The 24,702-nt window shown below is 39.1% G+C and overlaps 1 protein-coding gene across 1 annotated transcript in view; it reads right to left on the bottom strand.

Annotated features, from left to right (window-relative positions):
* Positions 1-5,222: 5,222 nt before the first annotated feature.
* Positions 5,223-24,702, bottom strand: part of TRMT11 (tRNA methyltransferase 11 homolog (S. cerevisiae)) — a 95,928-nt gene continuing 76,448 nt past the window's right edge. Inside the window, 5 exon segments of the mRNA XM_006879139.1 lie at positions 5,223-5,233; positions 5,437-5,481; positions 5,758-5,837; positions 10,052-10,109; positions 21,854-22,040. Coding sequence (XP_006879201.1) covers positions 5,223-5,233; positions 5,437-5,481; positions 5,758-5,837; positions 10,052-10,109; positions 21,854-22,040 — 381 coding nt within the window.

A 24,702-nucleotide genomic window follows, 5' to 3' on the forward strand; every position in this document is an offset into this window, starting at 1 on the left:
GGAAGAGTAAAGATGAACACCCTAAATAGTGGAATTTATTCTTGGCTTTCTCCATCTCTGGGATCTTTCTGAAATGAATGTCTTAGAAGTGAAGAGAAAGTTATAAAAATATACTAACTAACCAATTTACAGAGAGTTCTGGTGGCCTAGTGGCAAGAAGCTGCACTGCAATACTGAAAGCATGCGGTTCGAGGAGAAGGATGGGCAATCTCCTCCCATGTGATTAACTGCCTATGAAAACCTGCTGGAGGGTCAGCTATGGGTCAGATCTGACTTAGTGATAAACTATAACCAATTTTACAATAGAGCAGTTACCTGTCCCATCCTTAGCCACCAATAGGAAGAAAGTGTGGTATTCATTAAAGGAGCAAAACTTTGAGGCTCTACCCCAGGAATATGTAAGAGCGCCATAGGACCCAAGGCAGGCTCTTACATTGGTCTGAGGTTACAAAACAAGAACAAAAGCCACCCAACTTTGCCATGGATATTGCGTCCAGCCTTTGATATGCTGCTAGAGAGATAGAGCTGCCTTTCTAAGGCCCTTAGTCCTGCAGAAGAAAGACTTTAAAGACAACCAAAAGCGGTAAGGAGGTAATCTCTTAGGCCAGTAGGTCTTGACCTAGACTGCTTAATTCCACCAATATTGAAATGATATAACCACTCCATATCTCTGTGGTGGGTTTGACTGACTGAAGATGATGGTGCAGGTAACACATTTTCTGTTTTACTAAAGAACAGTTGATTTCTGAGCAAAAGCATCTTAGCTATTTCAACTGTTACCAAATGCATTACAAAGCTCTTGGTGTCAACAAATTTTAAGCAATTTGCTTAACTGAGTTTGTTTCCGTTCATTGATCAATATGATTTCTTCTAGAATTGTTGTGTTCAGAGTTCTGTTTTGTGCTCAACACTGATCAACAATCACTAACCTTTCCAATCAGTATAGCTTTCCAAGCTTTTCTACAGATCCCCTTAGGACAGTGAAGAGAATCAGAGTCTCTATCTAGACACCCAATAAAATTCAATAACAGATTCTTAGAAAAAAAAATTTACTGACTTTTCCCTGATGCACAAAATCTGTTTAAACATAATCTGCTCCCAGGATTATAAAGTTAAGATGAATGGACATCATCAGATATTCACCTGCAGAATATTATTTACTTCTTGGCAAAGGATTAAAGGAAAAGAGCTAGGGAGAAAAAAAGAACCAAACTTTGACATTCTCCAGGAATCCACTGGCTTTGTTTAGGCTGCCCTGCAAGGGAAAAAACAATGCTTCAAACAAGTTTACGATGTTGTTGTGTGTAACTGAGTCAGAACCAACTCACAGCTGAGCCTCCAGTAGGTTTTCAGAGGCCAGTCATCACACTGGAGAAGAATGCCCATCCTTCTTCCACAGAGCAGCTGGAGAATTGGAACACGTGGCTTCAGGACTGCAGGGCACATTCTTATCACTCTAAGTCTCTAAAAAGAAATAGTTGTCTCTTCTTTTAAAAAAAGATCCTACAAAGCATGTGAGCCTAGGATCACTTTGCTAAAAGTGCATGAGAGTTCCTTGAGAGGAAGGATTCTGTCCCTTCCACAATTACTTCAGGGCCCTCTATTAGGCACCACAGCAAACTCAATGGGCCAGACCAGTGCTCCTATCTGCACTAGACAGGGCTCTTCCAGGGTCAGGTGCTGGCACGCACAAATGAAAGCCCACCATATCTCAGCTCTTCCTATCTTGTGTGATAAACAAGGGCTCCAGCCCTGGGCTATCAGGCCAGTTCCCTTTCACACGTGCAAGTTTAACTACACACTGGAGTCTGCATTCCTTCCTAAAGTATAACTTCTGCTGAAGTGAATGGCAAGACTTGCCTCAGTGAGAATGATAACATCAGTCTTGAAGTAATAGCCCAGACCCAAACAACAAACAACAGAAACTTATTATCATCAAGTAGATCCCAACTCACAGCAACCCCATGTGCTACAGAGTAGAATTACTCCATAAGGTTTAATGACTTTAACTTTACAGCAGCAGATTCGCTGCCCTTTCTTGTCAATAACACTAAGTGAGTTCAAGCCCCAAATCTTTATGTTAGTGGATAAATGCAAACTATTTGCGCCACTAAAGTATGTATTTTCTCTCAAATATTTGAAAAAGCTTCCTTGACCACAACTGCATATGATTGAAGATCACTGTTTATAGTATAAAGGATTAAAGCAGTCCAGGAAATAGCCTCAGCTGACCCCAAAAGTGGTGGATCAGGCAGCTACAAAAGGAGCACATTCTTTGCTTCGGTATGCACCTGGGAGAGGCTAAGTGAAGACAGGAGTTGAAAACTGACAGGAAAGAAATACACCTTTTATCTTTCCTTTATGGTGCCCATTTGCCTCTCCATATCTCACTATTGGGAACTTTGAAATCAAATGAAAGGCTTTCTTGAGTCACATCCTGGAAGATACAACTCCTTTCCATAAAGATGCCTCATGGATTTAGGCTTAGGCTCTGTGTTGTTTTTTCCTCCCTTTGGTCCATGTAACCTTTATTAATTAAAATCCTTTTTAAAAAGCATTCATATGCTCAAAATCACTGGCAATAAGAAAGATACAAATCAAAACCACAATAAGATACCATCTCACACCAGTAGCAGTGACAAAGTTTAATAGAATGGCAAGTAATAAATGTTGGAGAGGACATGGAGAGATAGGAACTCTTAGAAACTGTTGGTGGGATTGTAAAATTGTATAACCACTCTGAAAGGCAGTTTGGTATTTCCTCAAAAAGCTGAACATAGAAATTCCATATGACCCAGCTATTCCACTGCTGAAAAAATTAGAAATGAGATACAAACAGATTTGTACACCAATGTTCATAGCAACATTATTTACCATCACAAGAACATGGATATGTCTCAAATGTCCAACCGCAATCAAATAGATTGAGAAATTATGGTACATTCACACGATGGAATACTACACAGAATGCAGAAGCAATGTTTTAAAAATTACTACATAACTTGGGAGCGACTGGAAACAAACTCAGTCCCATAAGGATAAATACTGTATCTGGGAGGCTGGGCTCTGTAAGGAGAAATGTGGCATTAGGATTGGAAAGACTTATCAACAATCTGCGTTATGTAAACTCATCAACAATCTGCTTGCTGAAACTGAAGAGGCTCTGAAGTCATTGTTGCAGATAGTCAAGGACTACAGCCTTCAATATGGATTGAAGCTTAACTTCAAGATTCTCACCACTGGGCCAACTGACAGCATCATGACAGATGGCAAAGGGATTGAGATTATTAACAGCTTAAGTTTGCAATCAACACTCTTGGTACCAACAGCCAGGAAATGAAAAGATAAATTGCACTGGAAAAGTCTACTGTGAGAGACCTCTCCAAAGTACTGAAGAGCAAAGATGTCACTCTGGAGACCAAAGTGTGCCTGATCCAGGCCATGGTCTTTGCAATTACTTACTATGCATCAGAAAGCTGGGCAATGACTAGCGATAATGGAAGGAAGATTGATGCCTTTGAGCTGTGGTGCTGGAGAATAGTACAAAATATACCATGGACTGCTAGAACAAACAAGTTCATCCTAGAGAGGGTGAGACCAGGCTGCTTGTTGGAGGCAAGGATTTTGAAGATTCGTCTGGCATAATTTGGACAGGTTGCAAGGCAGGACCAGTCCTTGGGGAGGGATGTGATGCTTGGAAGGATGGGAGGGACAGAACAAGAGAGGAAGACCCTCAATGAGATGGATTCATTCAGTGACTGGGTCAGTGGAGATAGGTGTGTCAGAGACAATAAGATTGGCATAGGATAGAGCAGGGTTTAGGGCTGTTGTACTCAGGGTTACAATGAGTCACAGGCAACTCAACGGCACATAGCAATAACAACAAGACCATTGCTGTACAAATAGAAGGATAACTAATAAAATATGTATGAAGATCCATATACAATTAGAGGTCATCATAAGATTGCACAAGTTTATTGGTAGAGAGAAGGGTGGGTAAAGAAAATGGGAAAGATCAAGTGTGAAAAACAATGTGTACAACTTTATAATCAAACCAATATAAAATAAAAATTTATATTAAAAAAGCATTCATGTGCATCAACACAATAGATACTGATAACAATATAGATAACTAAGAAAATGTTGTTAATCTTTGATTAATTAATTAATAGTTGGCATAGTAGGGTTCCTAGTCTTTTGTCCTTGTCACCATTCTACATGGGTGTTGCAATTATATCTTCATTGTTGTTGTTAGGTATCTTCAGGTTGAGTATGACTCATAGAGACCCTATGAACAACAGAACGAATAATTCAGATCTATTGATCTGTTGGTCTGTGGCTTCCTAGTTAAGTCTAATCTGAATGTTTGGTCCTGAGCTCAAATATAGACCATGATTATCTTCAGAACAGAGAAAAGGGCTGAGAGTCACTAGAAGAATAAGAAAAATATTTCAGTGGGTATAATCTTTTAAAATGTTGTGAATTTTAAACTTTGTCAATTTATTGCCTATTCAAAGTTTTTAATTAAAATTTTTAAGGATTGTGGAACTTTATAAAACAGTGAGGAAGCATAAGAAATATGGCTGTAGAAATTTATAGAGGGAATATGAACATAAAAATAATTATTTAGCCAGTAAAATAAAGGATAAAATTTTTCAAACTCTTTTAAGATTGACTCCACCTCCCTATCCTGCCTTTCCCACCATCCCTGACCTCAGTTAGCACCTCTTTCAGAGAACATGGTTTTGAAAATGATAAAGTAGTATGTTTTATTGGGGGGGTTAAAGCATGAGAGCTTGAGACTCAGAATGAAGCGGGATTTTAAACAAGAATCAGTTAAGTAAAGGGTATGTAGAATTTCTTAGACTAAGACACAGATTTCTCTATCTTTGAGTCCATAGATCTCATACCAACAGTGGTTGGTAGCAGGCATAATATAAAATGTTGAAGAAAAAGCAGGAAGGTAGAGATGGTTGTAGTTAGAGAGCAATGACTGGTGACAGTCAGGGCCCCGAGGGTGCCATTGTGGCCTTTTGAAGTGCACATTATTCTTCATTCTTTCTTCATTTCAGCTTGTTAAAAGGTTACAGAACATTGACACAGAGTCCAGCAAGGTGGCAGAGTAGGCAGCCAGCAGCCCAGATCTTCTACAATCGAGACACCAGAAAACAGATACAGATGATAAACTCTAAGTTTAGAAGGGGAAAAAAATTAAAAATAGCTCAAAGGGCAACTGAAAGAAGAAATGGAATGAATTACATTGAATAAGGAGACAAAGCATGGTATTGTGAATGGACCTGACATAGTGCTGCCACCTTGAACTTTCGTAAGCGTCTTTCTGATCAGCATAGGAACCCTGAACTGTGATGGTCTCCACACCAAAGGCTGACTGGTGGCAAGAAAGGTAAGTTCTACCTCTCTATTCCCTATACTCACCTAGGGAGTGGTATTTCTCTTCAACCAGGGGATTGAACATGAAAACTGAAAAGAGAATTGCACATACACCTCAATTGTAGGAGCAATCAGAGATATCAAAAGAAAATAAAACAAAGACAACACTACCACAACATCTAAGAGGAAACACTTAACTTCAAATCACACAATCACACACATGTCTTTAGGTTAGTAGCACAACTCCTTATTAGTTCACAAGAGCTCATAATAATAGGAGACTTCAATACAGGACTGCTGATGAAGGCTACAACAACTACAAAGAAGGCTACAACATCAACAAAGATTCAGAAGAACTCTACTTACCTGGCAGGGGGGATACCATGATCATGAAGGTGGTTTTCCCAGGGTGAGGCTTATCCATGTCCCTCCAGAAGTATTGGCACCTGTGATTTTCCCAAATGTGAAAAACTCAACTGCATAATTTGTGGTAGTAGGGGATTGCACTTGTGCTTTCCTCTATGATTTAAAAAAAAAAAAGTAGGTCACTAAAAAAAAAACAACAAACAAAAAAATCAAACAGAAGATTCAGAAGATTAACATATATAATTAACCAAATTGAGATCATACACATATATAAAACATTCCTCCCAACAAGCTCACAGGATACATTCTCCAGCACATATGGGATAATTTCTAGAACAAGCAATAAGAAAATGTCAATAAATTAATTTTCTTTAAAAAACTCAAAATGTTTAAATACTACAAATCACCTTCTCAGATAACAATGACTGAAAGTAGACATCAACAATGGGAACACTTACAGTGAAAAAAAAAATCAAGGGTATGAAAAGTAACTTCCTGCTTAAAACATTCCATGCTGAAAGTAAAAATGAAATTTAAAAACCTGAAACAAATTATAATGAAAATACAGTATATCAAAATCTTTGAGACACAGCAAAAGCAGAGCTCAGAGGGAAATAAACAACAATGATGTTGAGTGTCATTAAGTTGAAACCAAGTCATACCTGATCCACCAGTGGGTTTTCAGATGCAGTAAACCCCAAGGAAGGAGATTACCCATCCTCCCAAAAAGCAACTGGTGGATACAAATTGTTTCCTTTGGAGTTGCAGCACAATTTTCACCACTAGGCCACCAAAGCACACACATCAAAAAAAAGAAGAAACAGCTACTAAAATCAACACCTTAACATGGTATCTCTAAAAATTAGAAAATGAACAGCAAATAAATCCTCCAGAAGAAATAATAAGGATTAGAATATAAATGAAAAAGAAAACAGAAAAACAATAGAGAGGACTAAAAATTAGTTCTTTAAAGGATTAATAAAATTAACCAGCTACTAGCAAACATAACAAAGGAAAAGAAGATAGAAAAAAACATTAAAAAGAATCTAATGTACAGATGTTGCAATAGAACGAACTTAAATAAAAAGGGTAATATAATTCTATTTTTTAAAAAACCCTACAATAAATTGAAAAATCTAGCAGAAATGGATTTTTTTTAGAAACACACTGCCTACCTATGCTAGATTGAAAATTTGAAGAGAGTCGCCACAAAAGAAATTGAACAAGTAACAAAAAAACTTCCAGCTGAAAAAGTCCCAGACCAGATTGTTTCACTAGTGAGTTCTGCCAAACATTCAAAAAGAAGCTGACAGCAATTCTACTCAAACTCATAAAATATAGAAAGAGATGGACTACTCTCACACTCGATCTGAAACACGCATAATATCCATATCAAAACCTGGCAAAGACACTACAAAATAAGAAAATTATGCACCAATATCTCTCATGAACATGTTGTTTTTGTGTTGTTATGTGCTATGAGTCACTTGAGACTCATTGCGGCCCTTTGTACAACAACTCTGCTCTGTCCTGTGCCAACTGCACCGTCTCCGACACACTCATCCTGATTACCACAGTCACTGTCAATCCACCTCATAGAGGGCCTTCTCCTCCTGCGCCGTCCCTCCACCCTCCCAAGCATGATGTCCCTCCCCAAGGACAGGTCTCTCCTTACAACATGTTCAAAGTGTGTCAGACGGAGCTTCAGAATCCTTGCCTCCAAGGAGCCACCCAGTTTAACCCTCCCCAGGATGCATCTCTTTGTTTTCCTAGTAGTCCATGATACCCCCAATACTCTTCTCCAGCACCACAACATAGATACAAAATTTTTATTAAAATCAAATCTGTAAAAAGAACAAATACGACTTAGGGGTAGTTGAGTATGACTTCTACACACTTCCTGGAGAGAGACTATCTCCTTCACTAACATTTATGATACTAAACAAATAGCTATGTGGTCTGACATGTCACCCACACACACTTCTGCACCTATTTTTATGCATCATTTGGTCCAGTGTCCATTGCAAACTGATTCACAGACTTAACTCACAGTTGTGTGGTTTATTAGGGAAATAAGTTGGGGAGTGGGGGGGTGGGATGAGGCAAAGAATATTATACAATGCAAGTCCAACTTTAGTACAGAAATCCTAAGCTACACTAACAGCGAGAAACAATTTCTCAATTAGTTCAGACAGCTTCTCAGTCAATAAGTGAAAGTCTAGGTTCGAGTCAGCAGCACAAATAAACCTCTGGTTTTCTCCATTAGTCCAGCAAACTTCATCTCAGAGCAGCTACAAGTCAGCTTTTCATGGAATCATCCAGCAAGCAAAATGTTTAACCATGACTCCATCTCCAAGATTCCTCTGGTTACACTTTGCTTTAGTTCCTCCACAGCACTACCACAATCTCTTTACCCTCTCTCCACATCTGTCTATCAAAGTGTGCAAAGTGCTCTTTTATATTGGTCCCACAGCTATTGATGATTTGCAAGATCATGTGTCCATAGTTAAGGTAGCTGGAGACCATTTCCTCAATGGGGGAGCTAACACAATGTTAAAAACCAATTTTTAAGGTTTCTGACACCACACAACCTAAGAGAGTTTAACATGATGTTTTTAATATTAAGTGGGATTCATGCCAGGTATGCAAGGGTGGTTCAACAAAAAAAAAAACTATCAGTGTAATCCACATCAATAATACAAAGGAAAAGAACTGTATGATAATATCAATTAACAAAAAAAAAAGTATTTGACAATAATCAACACCTTTTCCTAATAAAAATGCTCAACAAATAGAAGGACTAGAAGGGAAATTCCTCAACATAATTAAGAACATATATACAAAACCAACAAATATTAGTCTTAATGGAGGGAAATTGTCCTTGGGGAGAAGAATCAGATAGAATATCCTTTTTCATCACTCATATACAATATCATATTAAAAATCCAATAAGACAAGAACATAAAATGAAAGGCATGCAAGCTGGTAAAGAGAAAGGAAAATTCTATTTACAGATGGTATCATCCACTTCCTAAACAACATGCCTCTGGAAACTACAAATGATGATAGTTACAGAAAGGCTTCAGGCCGTTTTTTCATAGGGTTGCTATGAATCGTGCTCGACTTGACGGCAATGAACAACAGCAACATGATCCTACATGTGGAAAATCCAAAAGACTCAGGGAGACCTTTTGGTTGACAGTCTGACATACTACACACTACACTACCAGTGTGTTCTAACTATGTAATAGACACTAATGTGCAACTATTGGCTCTCCCTGTCTGGAACAAAGGAGGATGAAGAAAGGCAAAGACATACAGAAAAAAATAAGTACAAAGGACTAACGAACCACACACACCTCATCTTCCTCTAGCATGGACCATAAAAACTAACTAGATGGCAACCTTTTAATAGATATCAGTTACGGGTTGTGCTGCAATCCCAAAGGCACATGGTTTGGATCCACCAACTGCTCTGTGTGAGAAGGATGGGAAATCTTCTTCTATGCAATTAACTGCCTCTGAAAACCCACTGGAGGGTCAGCTACGGGTCAGTTCCAACTCAAAAGCACACAACATTAAGAGGAGTGACAGGGAACAAAATAAACACTAAAGAGATGATTAGGTGATAGTATTAAACAAAGGAAAGATGGAGAGATGCTAATGAAATACTGTCAATAAAAGCAAATATTAATACATACATAATCCTACAGTATCAACAATAATAAACATTGGTCTACAAGTAGGCAAACAGGTAGATTGAACAGATATGGACAATGAAAAGGACAAGTATCCCCTACACATGCATAACCATATGTAGGTTTGGTAGATGATATTTCTACATTCTTATTAGTATGTGCTGTAAATATATCCATATATATATAGCCAAGGTCACAAGGGAAAAGCTACATCAAAAAGCTTCTTAATCATCAAAGCTTCTTAGTCATAACCAAACCCCTTGAGGGAATGAGTTTTTAGTCCTGGGGTCTTAGGATCATCATCTTGGGGAATACCAACAAGGTCAAGTTAAATAACAGTTCCTTTATCCACCCATCAAAGTATAAGACTATGATTACCCACCTCACCCCCACCTATCCTCACCCTTCTGCCACCTCCTCAGATCCTCCTACACGTTCATTCTACAATAATTGTCTTACATAGTATTTGTCCTTAAAGGACTGAGTTAGTTCATTTAGCATAATGCTCTCCAGTCCCTCCCTAGTTAGGTAGTTATTTACAGAATCATTGCTCCTACGTGCTGCATAGTATTCCACTGAGACACAATGTTTCATACCCTACTTTGTTGAGTAGTGGCCAGGATCTTAAAAGTTTGCAGGTACTTTCATTAAAATCTAAAAGAGAGGGAAAAAAAAGTAATCCTAAAAGAAAAATCAGGCATCAAGGCAAATGCATAAAAAAGGGGCTGTTACAACCTAAATGTAACTAAAATACCACGCAGGCAATGAGCACATCCAATCAGAGGCAGGTTCAATGTTAACTGCAGAGTATAAATGAGTTACAGTGCTTCTGAGCCAATAGTGCTTAATTTTTCATTTCTCTCCAAAAATACTTTTTCAAACAAGAAAAAAAGGGGTGGGGGAAAGGAACCCTCACTTTTAATAAAAGTTTAATAAAATAAATAGCAGTGGACCTTGTAACAGAACCCATAATATTATATATTTGTTTCTGAAACCAGATTAGGAAATGTAATTATATAATAAATTTAAAACAAAAAAAGTTTGTAGGTAGCCATCTAAGGTGCAACCATTGGTCTCTTCCTATCCAGGTCAAAGAAGATAGAAGAAAGATATAAACAACAGTTCAAAAGACTAACAGACTGAACAAAGCTCATCTTCTACAAGGCCAGATCAGAAGAACTAACTAAATGGTGACCTGCTACCCATTGCTAACTACTTTAGAAGGAATGATAATGAAAGATCCTGGATAGAGTTGGGAGAAATATGGAACTAAAAAAAAAAAAGGTTTTTGTTGTGGTTTGTTTGTTTTTTGTGTTTTTTTTTTTCTTAAAGATGAGCTAAGCTTACTGTTTCCATAGAGACTTTTGGAATCTATCAGAGTATGGTCCTCAGTCATCCTTTCCAACCTGGAACAAGCTTCACCTCTTTTAAAAAAAGTCACGGAAATCTGATGACTCTGATAAAAGCCGGACACTCTTAGCAAGCTCTTTCAATGAGATAGAAAAGAGAAATGAGCAAATCTCTGAGCATTTCCTCCCCCATCTTTTCTCCCCTGAAATAATTCTACCTTAAAAGACAGGACACAGACCTCAAGGCAAAATTCTGGAACAGGCGACCGTGTTTGAGTCATAAAGTTTTGGTTTTTTAACTTGTGGCAGATTCCTTGAGGTTGTTCAGTAAATTGCTTTGCGTATATTGCTAAACTTTCAAAATCACCACACTTCAACAGCTCATTTGTCTTAGAGTAGAGAAGCAGCTCCTTGAGACACTGTGTTTGTCCTTGGAGATAAGGGCAAACACACGCTGGCAGCCTGCAATCTTTGTTTTCATCAGCTTGCTCTTCTGCAGGCCTACGCCATCAGCACTGTGTGAAGAGTGAAATCAATAAAAGTAATCCCTCTCCTTGCAAGAGGCCAACTTGAGACTTTCTTGGCTCTGAAGCAATTATCTGTCAGTCAAGGTCAGGAAGGTTTCTGCTGCATTTATCTGCGAAATCTCTTCCACAGTAAAAACAAGAACCTAAGAGGGCTTTACAAACAGAGAAACTGAGGTGCCAAGATGGTGATGCTTTCCTTCAGACAGCCGTGAGCAGGTGATTCTCCTCTCGCTGGCCTTTTAAACACAGCTGATGGTTTTCCTTTATTTCACCACAGGCCTAACTCAGAAGTCATTACATAAAATCCAGAACCAATGAAGAATTAGACTCTAAAACTAAAAATCCCCTTTCTAAAAGACTGTTCATCAAGGAAGTAAAGCGGCTCAACCCCAGGCCACCATTGTAAGAACTTCCTGTGAATCCCTGTTCTCACCATGTTGTTGTTGTTGTTGTTAAGTGCTATCATCAAGAAGTCAAACTCTATTCATGGCTACCCTATGAACAAAAGACCTGAACCCTGTTCTATAACTATAGTATTTTCTCTAAGTTCATACAGTTTCCAAAGGCATTAGGAAAGCTTTTGTTGTTTAAGAAGTGGATGCCACTCCAGCTTCCAAGACTGTCTTAATATGGCAGCTCCATCAAACACTGTTGACCAAGGGTAATCATTATGGCATTTGACACACCAGTAGCACTGTGTTCAGCATCACAGCAACGCCTAGCTACCTCAGTACAGCAAATTGACAGATTTGCACTGTACCACTTAGAATATTCTTCTGAAACACAATTGACACCAAGCCTAAGGACGTCCCGAGGGCCCAACCTACTTTTAAATACAAAGGTGTGCCCACCAGGTCCTGATTAACTCTAAATAAGAGGCTTCCAGCTCATTGTTGGCCAAAGTCAGCAAATCCAAACAGCTCACACACAATGTGAATGCAGTAAGAAACAACCAAGCAGTCCACACCCCACCCTCAACTAAAACGAGAACCCACCTTCCAAGAGCAACAACATCAGGCTGGAGACTAAGGTGTGCCTGATCCGGGCTACAGTCTTCGCAATTACATGCTATGCATCAGAGAGCTGGACAGTGAATAGGGTTGATAGAAAGAGAATTGATGCCTTTGAGCTGTGGTGCTGGAGAAGAGTGTTGAATATACCATGGACTGCTAGGAGAACAAACAGGTTTGTCCTCGAGAGGGTAAAGCCAGAATGCTCCTTGGAGTGAAGGATTCTGAAGCTTCATCTGACATATTTTGGGCATGTTGCAAGGAAGGACTGGTCCTTGGAGAGGGACATCATGTTTGGCAGAGTGGAGGGACAGCGCAGGAGAGGAAGACCTTCAATGAGATGGATCGATTCTGTGACTGGAACAGTGGGAATAAGTGTGTTTGAGATGGCTAGGTTGGCACAGGAAAGAAGAGCATTTAGAGCTCTTGTGCATAGGGTCGCTATGTGTCACAAGCGACTTGATGGCACATAACAACAACAACCACCACCTTCCAGAATACAACCGCTTCAATATCATGGAGTCATTTCTCTCAAGATCAAATAGACACTCCATAGAAAGGTGTAATGCTCCTTTAGCTGACTTAGTTGCGAGCATATGAACTACTTGAATTATTAACAAATGAGGTTTTCTACATGCTATTCCCTGTGCCTGAATCCTCTATGCTCTTGCCACTCAACCTCTTCTAACAACTTCTAGCATTCGTTCAGGATTCTTTCTTAAACACTACCCTCTCTTGGAAGTCCTCTTTGACACAATCCTCCTCCACTGGCGTTCTTACAGAAAATCAGGTTCCTCCTCTTCCAGGTGTACCATCTGGAAAGATCAATCACACTGTGTTTTAACTGCCCTGGTGGCACTGTGATTGCTACCTGAAAGGTCAGCTGTCTGAACCCCACCAGATGCTCTGTGTAAGGAAAAAATGTGGCAGTCTACTCCCTCAAAGATCAAAGGCTTGAAAACGCTATGGAGCGTTTCAACTCTGTGCTATAGTCAGTGAGTCAAAATTGACTTGATTCCAATGAGTTTTACTTCTTTCTTAGAAACAGGGATGGTGACTTCAGCCTACTTATTACCAAAGATAGCAAGCATTTTTGGTAGGGAGTCATCGAAAATCAGGGAAATCCTCAAGAAGATGGATTAACACTATAGCCAAAATAATAGACTTAAATAAACTGATGATCATGAAGATGGCACAGGACCAGTGATTTATTGTATACAATAAAGTTGCCCTGAGTTAGCCAGCTCCATAGCCACTGAGGAGAATCTGTTTTCCACTCCTCTTGATGGCCCCTAGACTGCAAACTCATTGAGGACAAGGATTGTACCTCCTTATTGTTGAGAATGACATCAAAGAATATACATATCAACTTGAAAGGTTTCAAGATCTAGTCCCAGCTTCCAGTATACTGACATCCCCTGGTTTATAGTATGAGTTGTCCTGAATCAGTCTAACCCCACTTACACGCAACAAAAAATATGTACTGTATTTTTCTCATATAACATGCCGCATAAATAACTCATGCATTCGTGTATAGGAAGCTAACATACCAGGAGGATGTGTAATTTGAGGAGGGAAAAACAAAACAAAAACATGTAAGACCTGTTATTAGCATAAAGGATGGAAATAATTTGAGATTAGTACACCATACCATCCATACCCTTCTTTACTGAAGAGGAACTTATTAGAATCATTAAACAGCCTCTCCTGGGTTCAGAAAACCAATCATCGGCAAAAACAAGGTTTGACTGTGTCCAGGCTCTTGATCCATTTCTTCAAAACTAAGAAAACATGCTAACAAAGGCAAGACTAAAAAAACATATTTTTATTAGTTTATTGTATGCCAAAAGATAAGACTGTTTGTAGAATTAAATGTCAAGGGACCTCATAACATTTCCTGGCAGAATTTGTGTGTGAAGCTTTTAACCAGTCAGTTTAATCCAAATTAGTAGGAACTTTAGAAAAGGCTTTTGGCTGGTCTACAGCTGGAAAGAGGTTCTGTCATGAACTCTGCCAAGCACATAAGGATATATAAAAAGGGGGCAGAGGGAAATTGAGATGTTGGCAAACATTTTCTTAATAAATGAAATAAACAAATGAAACCCCAGATTTAATTAAAATTTTCCCGATTTTCTGATCTACCCTGTAATTTTTATATTGTTGTCCTAAAGCTATTATGTAGTTATTTAAATAGGGGAGAGGAAGAGGATGTATTTTTTCATTTTAAAGGATAAGAAAAGAAGAAAAATGTTTTTCTTTTCCATATCCCGAGCTCCAACAGTAGTGGCCTTTGCGTTTCCTTGGCTGGTTTTTCTTACAGGCAACTGACAACCGCTTCTCAGTTTCTCTGGGTCCTGATTACATGGCGTAGCATGCTACAGCCCTGATAGCACACGGAGCACATCCACCCAGGCAGTTCAGGCAGACGCACATCAACCCAAAGCCAATGTTGTTCTCGCATCTTCAAGGAGTGCAATGGAGTAGTTCCATCTCATTAGTATTTTGAGTATAAATTGCTTGTAATAAAGTTGGAATTGCCTGATCCAGTTTCATGAGTATTGTGCTGCCAATTCTCTTTGCCAAAGACACATATCATCCAAGAAATGGGGGAAGAAACCACACACAAAATCTTAGAGCTGTAGAATGTATCTTTTTCTTTTTTAGTTATCCTATTATTTTTCATTATTTTATATTGATGTGCATGCAAAATTTGTATAGTTTCACACTATCTCTCATTCACATTGTATTTCATCTAATCTTTCCCATTCATCTTGTTTTGTAAAATGCATCGCCATTGAACTATGCCCACTGTATCTTAAATCAGTGGTTCTTTGTGCCATCCTAGGCTCTTCTCCTCCACAGATGTAATCATTGTCCACCTTTGGTCTTAAATGCTCAGTTCCCTACTGGGAAGCTCCTCAGGCCTGTTTAATAGGCTTATGTTCAAGATATACAAATCTAAACTCATCTTCTCAACATCTCCAATTCCAGTTTGTGACACAGTATCCAACCAGTCATCCTTAACTTCTACCATATTCAACTAAGTGCCTAAATATGTATCCACTGCTCTTAAGGCATTTCGAGTCATAGCAACCACCCATTAGGTTTTCTGAGCTATAAATCTTTACTGGAGGAGGTGACCCATCTTTCTCCCATGGAGCAGCTAGTAGATTCAAACACTGACCTTTCAGTTAGCACTACAACATTCAATGTGTTATGCCATCAGAGATCCTTAACTAATCTCCAAGCTGGTATAGTACTTGTCTGTCAGTTTGCTTGTACTGAGATAACTTGGGTTTGCTGTGATACTGAATGCTGTGCCACTGGTATGTCAAGTGTCATAATGGTTAGCCACGGTGGACAGGGTTTCGTAGAGCTCCCAGATTAAGACACGCTTGGAAGCAGAACTGGCATCCACTTCTTAAATAACAGGGCTTTGGAAACTATGAGCATTAGAGAAATGACAATAGTTACAAAAAACAGGGTTCAGATCTTCCGTTCATAGGTTTGCTACGAGTCATACTTGACTCGATTGTACTTAACAAAAAATTACTTGCTATGCAGCAGAGAGCTGGACAATGAATAAGGATGACAAAAAGAATTGTCATTGATCTGTGGTGTTGGAGAAAAGCACTGAACATCCATGGACACGTGAGAACAAACAGATGTCTTGAGAGGGTGTGGCTAGAATGCTCTTTGAAAGCAAGAATGATGAGGCTTTGCCTCACATATTAGCATGTTGCTAGGAGGGGCTACTTGAAAAAAGACATCATGCTGGGAAGGGTGAAAGGTTGGCAAAGGAGAGGAAGACCCTCAACCAAGTGGCGACATGGTGACTTCTGCAATGGGCTCTTGTGTGTCAGGAAGTGTGAGGATGGAGCTGGATAGAACAGGGTTCAGATCTTTTGTTCATAGGGTCTTTACAAGTTGTACTCAACTCAACAGCACCTAAAAACAGCAACATATTTCTCCAGTCTACCATACTGACACACTTTGGGCATGTTGCAAGGAGGGACCAGTCTTTGGAGACAGATGTCATGCTTGGAAAGGTGGAGGGGACAGCCCAGGAAAGAAAAACCCTCAATAAGATGGACTGATTCAGTGACTGGGGTAATGGGGGTAGGCGTGTTGGAGACAGTAAGATTGGCACAGGACAGACCAGGGTTTAGGGTTGTTTTACATAGGGTCATTATGAGTTCCACGTAACACAACGGCACATAACAAAAACCATACTATCATTGTCCTAGTTCTAACCCTTGCATCACTTATCTGAAAGAAGTATCAATCTCCTGGCATCCCAGTCTCTAGTCTTAGTGTTAGGGTACTCTAGTTCCATAGTCCATAACGAGCTGTGCTGTGGACCAAAAGGTGGTGCCTCTCTGGTAGCTGGAATCTGTCATCAGATCCAAGAGAGAGATGGGTAATCTCTTCCCGTGAGATTTACTGCTTCTGGAAATTCAGTGGAGGGTTAGCTATGATTCAGTTCCGACTTCACAATAAAGGAAGAAAATCCTAGTTTAAACTCTCTCCATGCCACCACCAGAAATCAAAAAACCAAGTCTACCAAAAAACAAACTTAAACCAAACCAAGTCAATCCTGACACAGCTACCCTCTCTAGGGTTTCTGAGGCTGTACTTCTTTTCTCTTTTTATTAAATTTTATTAACTTTAATGAACATTTACAGAGATTTTGGGTTTCCTTTCTCTACCCTCCCACCCAGTTCATTCCTTCTTTTTTTCCCCCCTTGAAAGTCTGTTTTAATTGTCCCATTGCCACAGTGCTTGTCAAAGTCAGTTCTGATTAATCTCCTTTGTCAGTGTGTCCTTTGCCATTCCCTATCACTCCTCCCTGAGAGAGACTTCACCCTGAGTCATAAGGAAAAGGGGATGGTGTATTCTCTTAGCTACTTTCTGCTGAAAAGGGACGCTGTAGGTTTCAGGGTAAAGATCTTCTCTCCCTACTCTAAAGGGCCCCTTTGGCAATAGGAAACACATAGACTATTATGGAGATTGATTTTGGAATTTAGATGCACTGTTATCGATTGTGCTTGGCCGTACATGTTCATATCCTTGAGGATGTATCATAGAAGTGTTGCAGCCTAGAAGACACAAATTTAACTAACAAGTTAAAAAGTACATGAGTCAAAAATTAAAAAGCAATAATATTCCAAATAGAGATATGTGATTAGGTATTTCTGTCATGACAGGAGTCTAGAGCAATGGCTACATGGTGGAGTGGACCCTGGGGGAGGTTTGGTAAAACATAAAAGAATTTTTCTTTTACTTTCCCAAGAGGGTAGTGTTCTGGGGGGAGGCTTGGGAGGGGAGAAATGTGCAACAACACCAGCCCTGACTATCGTGGTCCCTTTACAACACACAGATAAAATAACCTGCCAGGCCATCAAAGTACAGCCCCAATAGCATAAGCAATATTCCCATTTCATTTTCTCTTCCCCCCCCCATGTAAATTTGACTAAGTTTGCACATAAGCCCCGCTAATCTTACCGCTGGATGTTAGCCAAAATAAAGCTCTTCAGCTAAGCCCTCAGGAGAGTCAGGGAAGCTTGATTAAAAGAGAGATTCTAAAGTTGTGGAAGTTAAAGCAAAGTCTTATTGCCACATGATTAAGAGCATTCAAATTCAAGATCTGAATACTCAAGAATCTATTGTGCACATCCTAATATTCCAAGAAAAAGGGTTTGCAGTGATGTAAAGAAAGCCGGCTTATCCTAAGATTCATCTATTAAGGCCCATTCTGTTTCACGACCTAGGCTTAAGAAACTGCCACGACAATTTAACCTCCAGCCCCCAAAAGATCCTGTCTACAATGGCTTAAAAAAGGAAGGATGAGCACCAAATCCCAGGTTGGCCTCAGTTATGTCTAAATGTCGAGTTGCGTATCCCACACAGGGAAGCATACAAACGTCCTGAGGCAGACCTCTGTTAAGGAAACAGGGTCAGGTTCCCTCAGAAGCTTTTTTCATCCCAAAGGCGAGCGAGGAATGTGGTGCCTCTAGGATTCCATGGCTAGATAGAATCACGGATATGTTTATCATTCCATTACAATTCTTTACACTCTAGACTTTTTCAGAATATCTCAATGTTTTAGTAAAGTACAAACACCATCAGTCGAGTGTTACTGTGTCCATGTGTATGATGTTTTGGATTAAGGCACTTTTTCTGTTTGGATTACAAACCACATTACTTGATAAATATCTGAGAAAAATGGGAGTGGGCGACTTGGAAGTAAAAGTAGACTGCCTATTCTGTGAATACAATCTGTCTAAGGAAATGAAAAAAAAATTCTCTTCCAAGTGTTCCATTTTCCAAACACTGTTCTAATGGAGCACAATCATGTCTTGCAAAAAGATCCAAGGTCCTTACTCTGGAATAATTTATTCCCTTTTAGTAAAACAGGAACATCAACAATAAGGCCATCAATTTCCTCAGTATCTCTATTTCCAAACCCTGGGCTCCATTACTGAATTGAGTTACTTATACTCAGTTTTGCCTACAAAAGATCTTTCTCTAGAAACTACCAACATCAGTTTAGTAGCATTATGCATTTTTCAAAGGAGATTTATTAAAATGGTATAAAAAAAACGTTTAAAGGCACTTCCATTTTCAACACATAAACGCTGTTATCTTATCTCAGGGAGCTCTGGTGGCTTAGTTACAAGATGCTGCACTGCAATCCCAGAGGCATGCAGTTCGAACCCACCAGATGCTCTGCTGAAGAAGGAGGGACAATCTCCTCCTGTACTAGTCAGATCCGATTTGGTGATACACACACACAAAAATAATATTTTTTTAATTAGTATCTCTTTGGATTAAATATTTGCTAATACTTGCAGCATAGGATGCCAGGAGTCCTTCTAATCCAAAACAACTCAGGCCTTTGATTCAAGAGCCAGATCTGCTCCTACTGGCATGTAGATAACACAACCTTAATATTAATTTCATGACACTAAAAGCAAAGTCAAATCCTTGCTTTTAAAATTTACATTGTATAAAACATTACTTCAAATCCTATTTCCATGCCTCAAAATTTTAAAGCATATATTTCAGCTAATGATATAAAATATATTCATTATAATGGTGATGTTAACTTTCCTCCACCAAACAAGATTCTGCAGTCACCATTCATAGTTGTTAGGGGACATCAAGTTGAGTCCAACTAACAGTGAAACCCTGTCCTGTCCTGAGCCACCCTCACAATCTGCCTTATTCTCAAACCCTTACTTAGCTGTAGTCACTGTGCCAATCCATCCTTTGCTGTTGGAAATCTCAAAATGTGTTTTTCAACAAAGAAATAGTCACACAGGCTTACCTCAAGCTTAAACAGCATAAAGATGTTTTATTGCTAAAATCTTGAATTTAAGGAATTAGTCATGAGGAAGTTCGAGGAGAGCTAGCCAAAAGTTGGGTCATCCTGGGCAGGAAGTGGCCAAGAAATGTGTAGCTGACTTTAAATTTTCTTCACCTCCTGGTCACTTTGGCTAAAAACACCAAAGACCACCTACTCTACTATTCCCTCCCAGCTATCCCGGAGGGGAAAAAATAAAATCCAGGACACATCAGAATGAATAGGAAAGAACTTCGTTCTGGTGAAACACCACCAAGGTAACCATCGAGAGCTTGTGGATATTTAATGTATACCAGAAACCAAATTATAGAGTTTGTCATAATATAAACACTGAAGAGCCCAACTCTCAGACCACCTTGGATTCCCTCACAGATTACACTAAATTCCAACTAGAGGGTTATTTGAAATGCTGACATTTTGCTAGGTGTTATTCCTGCTGCTGAGAACATGAGTACAGCAGACACACAGAAAACTGAAACAATCCTGGAGATGATCTGCTGCAACTTAGGCACAAAGGTAGTCAGAGCCTTGTCCAAGTAATGATGTCTCTCTTTTTAAAACACAAAGGCTTGGGACCTTTGCTCTATAACTAAAGTTAGCTTGAGGGTAATCAGGTTTCTTTTTCATTTATAAGGACCAACTTTAAAGTAACTACACATATTCATGCCCTGAACCTAGTGACATTTCAGAGATGGGAAGCTGAACTTACTGTAAGCCCCACAACAGACAAATTCAAGACCAGATGACTCCATTAGTTGCAATGCCAAACAGTATGAATCTTTTTAATGGTAGGTAATTTTTTAAAAAGAATGACTGAAATGAATGTATGTTTTCCAGAGCTACTTGGACAAATGTTTGTGACAACAAAGAGTGAGCTAAACAAAATCTCCTATTCCAAATTTAGTCAGCTACCAAGTATCAAACTCACCCCTCATGTAACCTCAAAATATTTTAAATAAGATGGTTTCTAACAGAAATACTGAAAATAAATCATCCCTGAATACTTTTAGATTTTCCCCAGTGCACCACAAATCACATCCAGAAACCCAAACAAAACAATCACTGACATGTCTGAGGTCGGCTGCTGAAAGCCAGGGCTTCAGGAGCAGAAAGAGAGACAGCAAAGCAGTGAGCTGTCCTCGGTTGGGGAAGCACTGGTCTTCTGGAGGTCCTCACCAGGCGCATGATACCCTGAGTCCGCAAAGCCAGCAGAACATTAAAATAATAACATAAAAAAAAATGAGCTCTGATTATAAGGAAGAGGGGGTTCCATTTATTGCTGCCCTGCTGAGGAACAGCTGACCACTGAAGGCAGGAAAGCTATTAGCATCCTGAATTAATGGGTATATGGTTTTCAAACAAGATATTTTCATGATGGATACAATGTAGACTCAGCAAAGTTTCTCCTTCAAGAAAAATACAGCTTCTATTTCAAAGAGCACTGATTAGGCTTATTACCATTAGGGATCAAGGATTTGTGTTGTTGTTGCTGCTTTAACGATCAGTTACTTTCTAGACCAAAAATTGTGGGTAGTTAACTTTGACCAACAGTAGAAGTTTAGGAATGCAAGAGCAAACCCAAGGTACAGACGAGTTTCAGATGGAGACCGGCCTCAAGTTGTTTGGAATCACTTTATGTTGTCAAGTTCTTGCTTTCTCTCATCATGACCATTATCACTGTTTCCACTAGTCTACAATTTGTCAGTAAAAACTCATTTACTTCATAACGTCCCTCCTACAGAGCACTGAATACCATTCGATTTTAAGAACTCTCAGTAAAATTTATTCATGGCAATGCAAATCAATTATAATAAAAAAGTTAAACGAAACAAATGTACCTAATAAACAATTCTCAACTATTATTAACTGCCTATAACACATCTAGCAAATATTTGTTTAAAAAAGCCAACAATAGTAATTCCCTTTTGTAAATTAAGGGTCAAAACAAAACCTGTTAAGTCAGTACCCATTCATACAAATTAAAGTTCATACACAAATTAAAGTTCAAAACACTACATACAATAAAATACTCTATAAAACAAAACTAATATTTAAAAGATTGACCAATTTACTTTGTCGTTTGTTTGTTTTAATATAAAATCATTTTCACAAGTACATGTCTTCTGGATCAAGCATGAAAGTTCACATCCAGGTATCTTTTCTGTGAAATTGCTTTTATTCATTGTCAAAATCTTTAATTTTCATTCCTGGCTTGACTTTTCTTCCTTGGCAATTCTTTTTGTTACACCACTGAAATATTTTTCACGAAAGGAGTTGTGACCTTGGTACAGTTGACTCTGGTCATTCAATAGGTGTGAATACTGGTCCCGGCTCTGGAAGGTGAAAAAAAATAAAGATGTTTACTCTATTTCCATAATTAGCTTGCAAACAAAGCAATCATTTACTAGAAGTAAAAAATCAGATTTTCTGGTGCATCATTTGTGTCTTTACACCTACCCAATACAGAAAAAAATAGCACATCAGCATGCCTGGGAGCTTTCACTCCTTTAATACTCTTAATAATCTCCTACAACATCTCTCAGTGAGAAAACACACCAGAGATTACAAGAAGAGGTCATCTCAGGTAGCACGGGACCACTCCCTCATTCAGCACCAACTCAAATCATCTGTGACTGACGAGGCATCATCAGAGGAGGACACTTCCTCCAGGGGAAAGTATGGGACGATAAATGTTTGCATTTGAATTACATGACAGAGATGAATGAAACTGTCTGGGGATACATGCATACTGACATAATGAAGTAAACCATTCCTAGCAACTTTAAATAATCATAGCAGATGAATGTGTAGATTAAATAAGTGATTTCCACACTTTTAAGACTTCAGAGACAAGTAAGGCTTAGTCCTCAAATTGACTTGTGGACCCTGAAAACATCCATCCAGGTCTGAGTGCAAAATACATATAGGGTCAGAGAACTGAGGCCCAGGAAGACCAACAGGAACAGTGACCCATTAGCTTCTCATCCAATTTCACCTGCCTTCCCAAACTGTGAAAAGAACTCAATTAGAAATAAAAGAATTTTCTTGCACTTCTATAAATTCATATTTGATCCAACATGGATTAATGCAGCTTTGAAAACAGGTAAGAAAATTCACGTTAAGTCCAACTTCTCATCTTCATTTCAGTAGCTAAATGTGGTTTTATGAGGTATCACGGAGTCAGCTGTGAACCACAGAAGCTGCCGCCCAACAGAATAAAGCCACCCAACCCTGCGTCCTCACACTCTGCTGTGCATTATGCTATCACCGCAGCCAACATGTCAGTTCATCTCACTGACGACCTTCCTCTCTGCCTCTGAACCTCTTCTTTTTTAAGTTTACATTTTTTTAAAAAAATTTATTTTATTTCATTATTTTTTGTGTGTACCGTCAAATCAGATCTGACTGGTACAGGAGGAGATTGTTCCTCCTTCTCCAGCAGAGCATCTGGTGGATTCGAATCTGAACCCCTTCTTGTTGTGTGCCATCGAGTCAGAACCAACTCATAGCTGACCTTCCAGAAAGTTTTCAGAGGCAATTTATTTGTATGTAAGGAGACTGCCCATCCTTCACCTCAGAGCAGCTGGTGGATTTGAACCATGTGCCTTTGAGACTACAGCACAACTTATTACTAGGCCACCAGAGCTCCCCTACTTTACCAAAATGTTAGCTAGTCACATATCTGGGCTATATCAATCTTTAAAATAGTTTTGTAATTTTGCTTATTCCTATGTGAAATGAATTCTCTTCTGCCTTTCTCTCAAAATCTAACAATAAAAGCCAAGGTTGAGGCAAAATAAAAGTTGGCTCATTTACTTATTCATTAACTATTTGTTACATATCTTTAAAATACACATGAATAAAAATAAGATGATAAATGACTACTTCCTAGCTCATCAAAAAGAAATACAAGGCTACTTAATTTTCTGACACTAAGCATATTATTCTGGGACCCTAGTGGCAAGAAGCTGCGCTGCAATTCTGAAAGCAAGTCGCAGTTCAAGGCCACCAGCTGCTCTGCAGGAGAAGGATGGGCAATCTCCTCCGGTGCGATTAACTGCCTCTGAAAACCCACCAGTCAGCAAGCTATGGGGTCAGTTACGACTTAACAGTACTAAAACAACAAGAAGCAGCATATTACAGTTCCAAATTCCGATATGAACAAGAAAACAAACCAGTGGTTACTAACTTCTAGAAAAAAATCCCCAGAAAAGAAATTTTACCTAGACAGCCGGTTGTTGGTGTTGTTATATGCTGTTGAGTCACCTGCAATTCATAGCGACCCCTTGTACAACAGCCCTAACCCCTGCTCTATCCCTCATCAATCTTACTGTCTCTGAATCGCCTATCCCCACTACCGCAGTCACTGAATCAATTCATCTCTTCAAGGATCTCCCTCTCCTGCACGGTACCGCCACCCTCCCAAGCATGAAGTCCTAGATAATTAAATTTTAAAAACCAGCAGAGAATGAGTACTACTTACTGGGCATTTCTCACTCAGAACTTTGCTAAATGTTTTACATGCATATAAACTCAGCTAAGCTCTAAGAAATAGGTATCTTATTATCACCATTTTAAAGTATTTCAAATCCAAGATAACAGAGTAACACTAATAGGTAAGCAAGCAGTAGAGCTAGGATTAGAATTCAGGTCTATTTGACCTCACAAGCTGCACTCTAAACCATAATATATCAAGACTCACTATGGCAGTGTTAAATTATTTTTCTCCAAATCCAAGAGGTAGAAACTCTGGGAATAAACAAGTGAAGGACTACTATTTGGAGAGCAGGTTGACTACCAAGAGAGGACCAGAAATGGATGAGAAATAGCAGTCATATTCTTGAGGAGACTACATCTCACTCATATAAAAATTTCCATACCAGGAGGAGAAACCAGGAGCCATTTGGACAAGTATTATAACCCTAGGAGTATAGTCAAAATCATAGGAGGGTTCACATCTCAACCCGGGCCTGGGACATCAGCAATATAGGCTCC

Source organism: Elephantulus edwardii, unplaced genomic scaffold, assembly GCF_000299155.1.
Source record: "Elephantulus edwardii isolate Elephantulus edwardi_28Jun2011 unplaced genomic scaffold, EleEdw1.0 scaffold00002, whole genome shotgun sequence".
NCBI classification, from domain to species: Eukaryota; Metazoa; Chordata; class Mammalia; order Macroscelidea; family Macroscelididae; genus Elephantulus; species Elephantulus edwardii.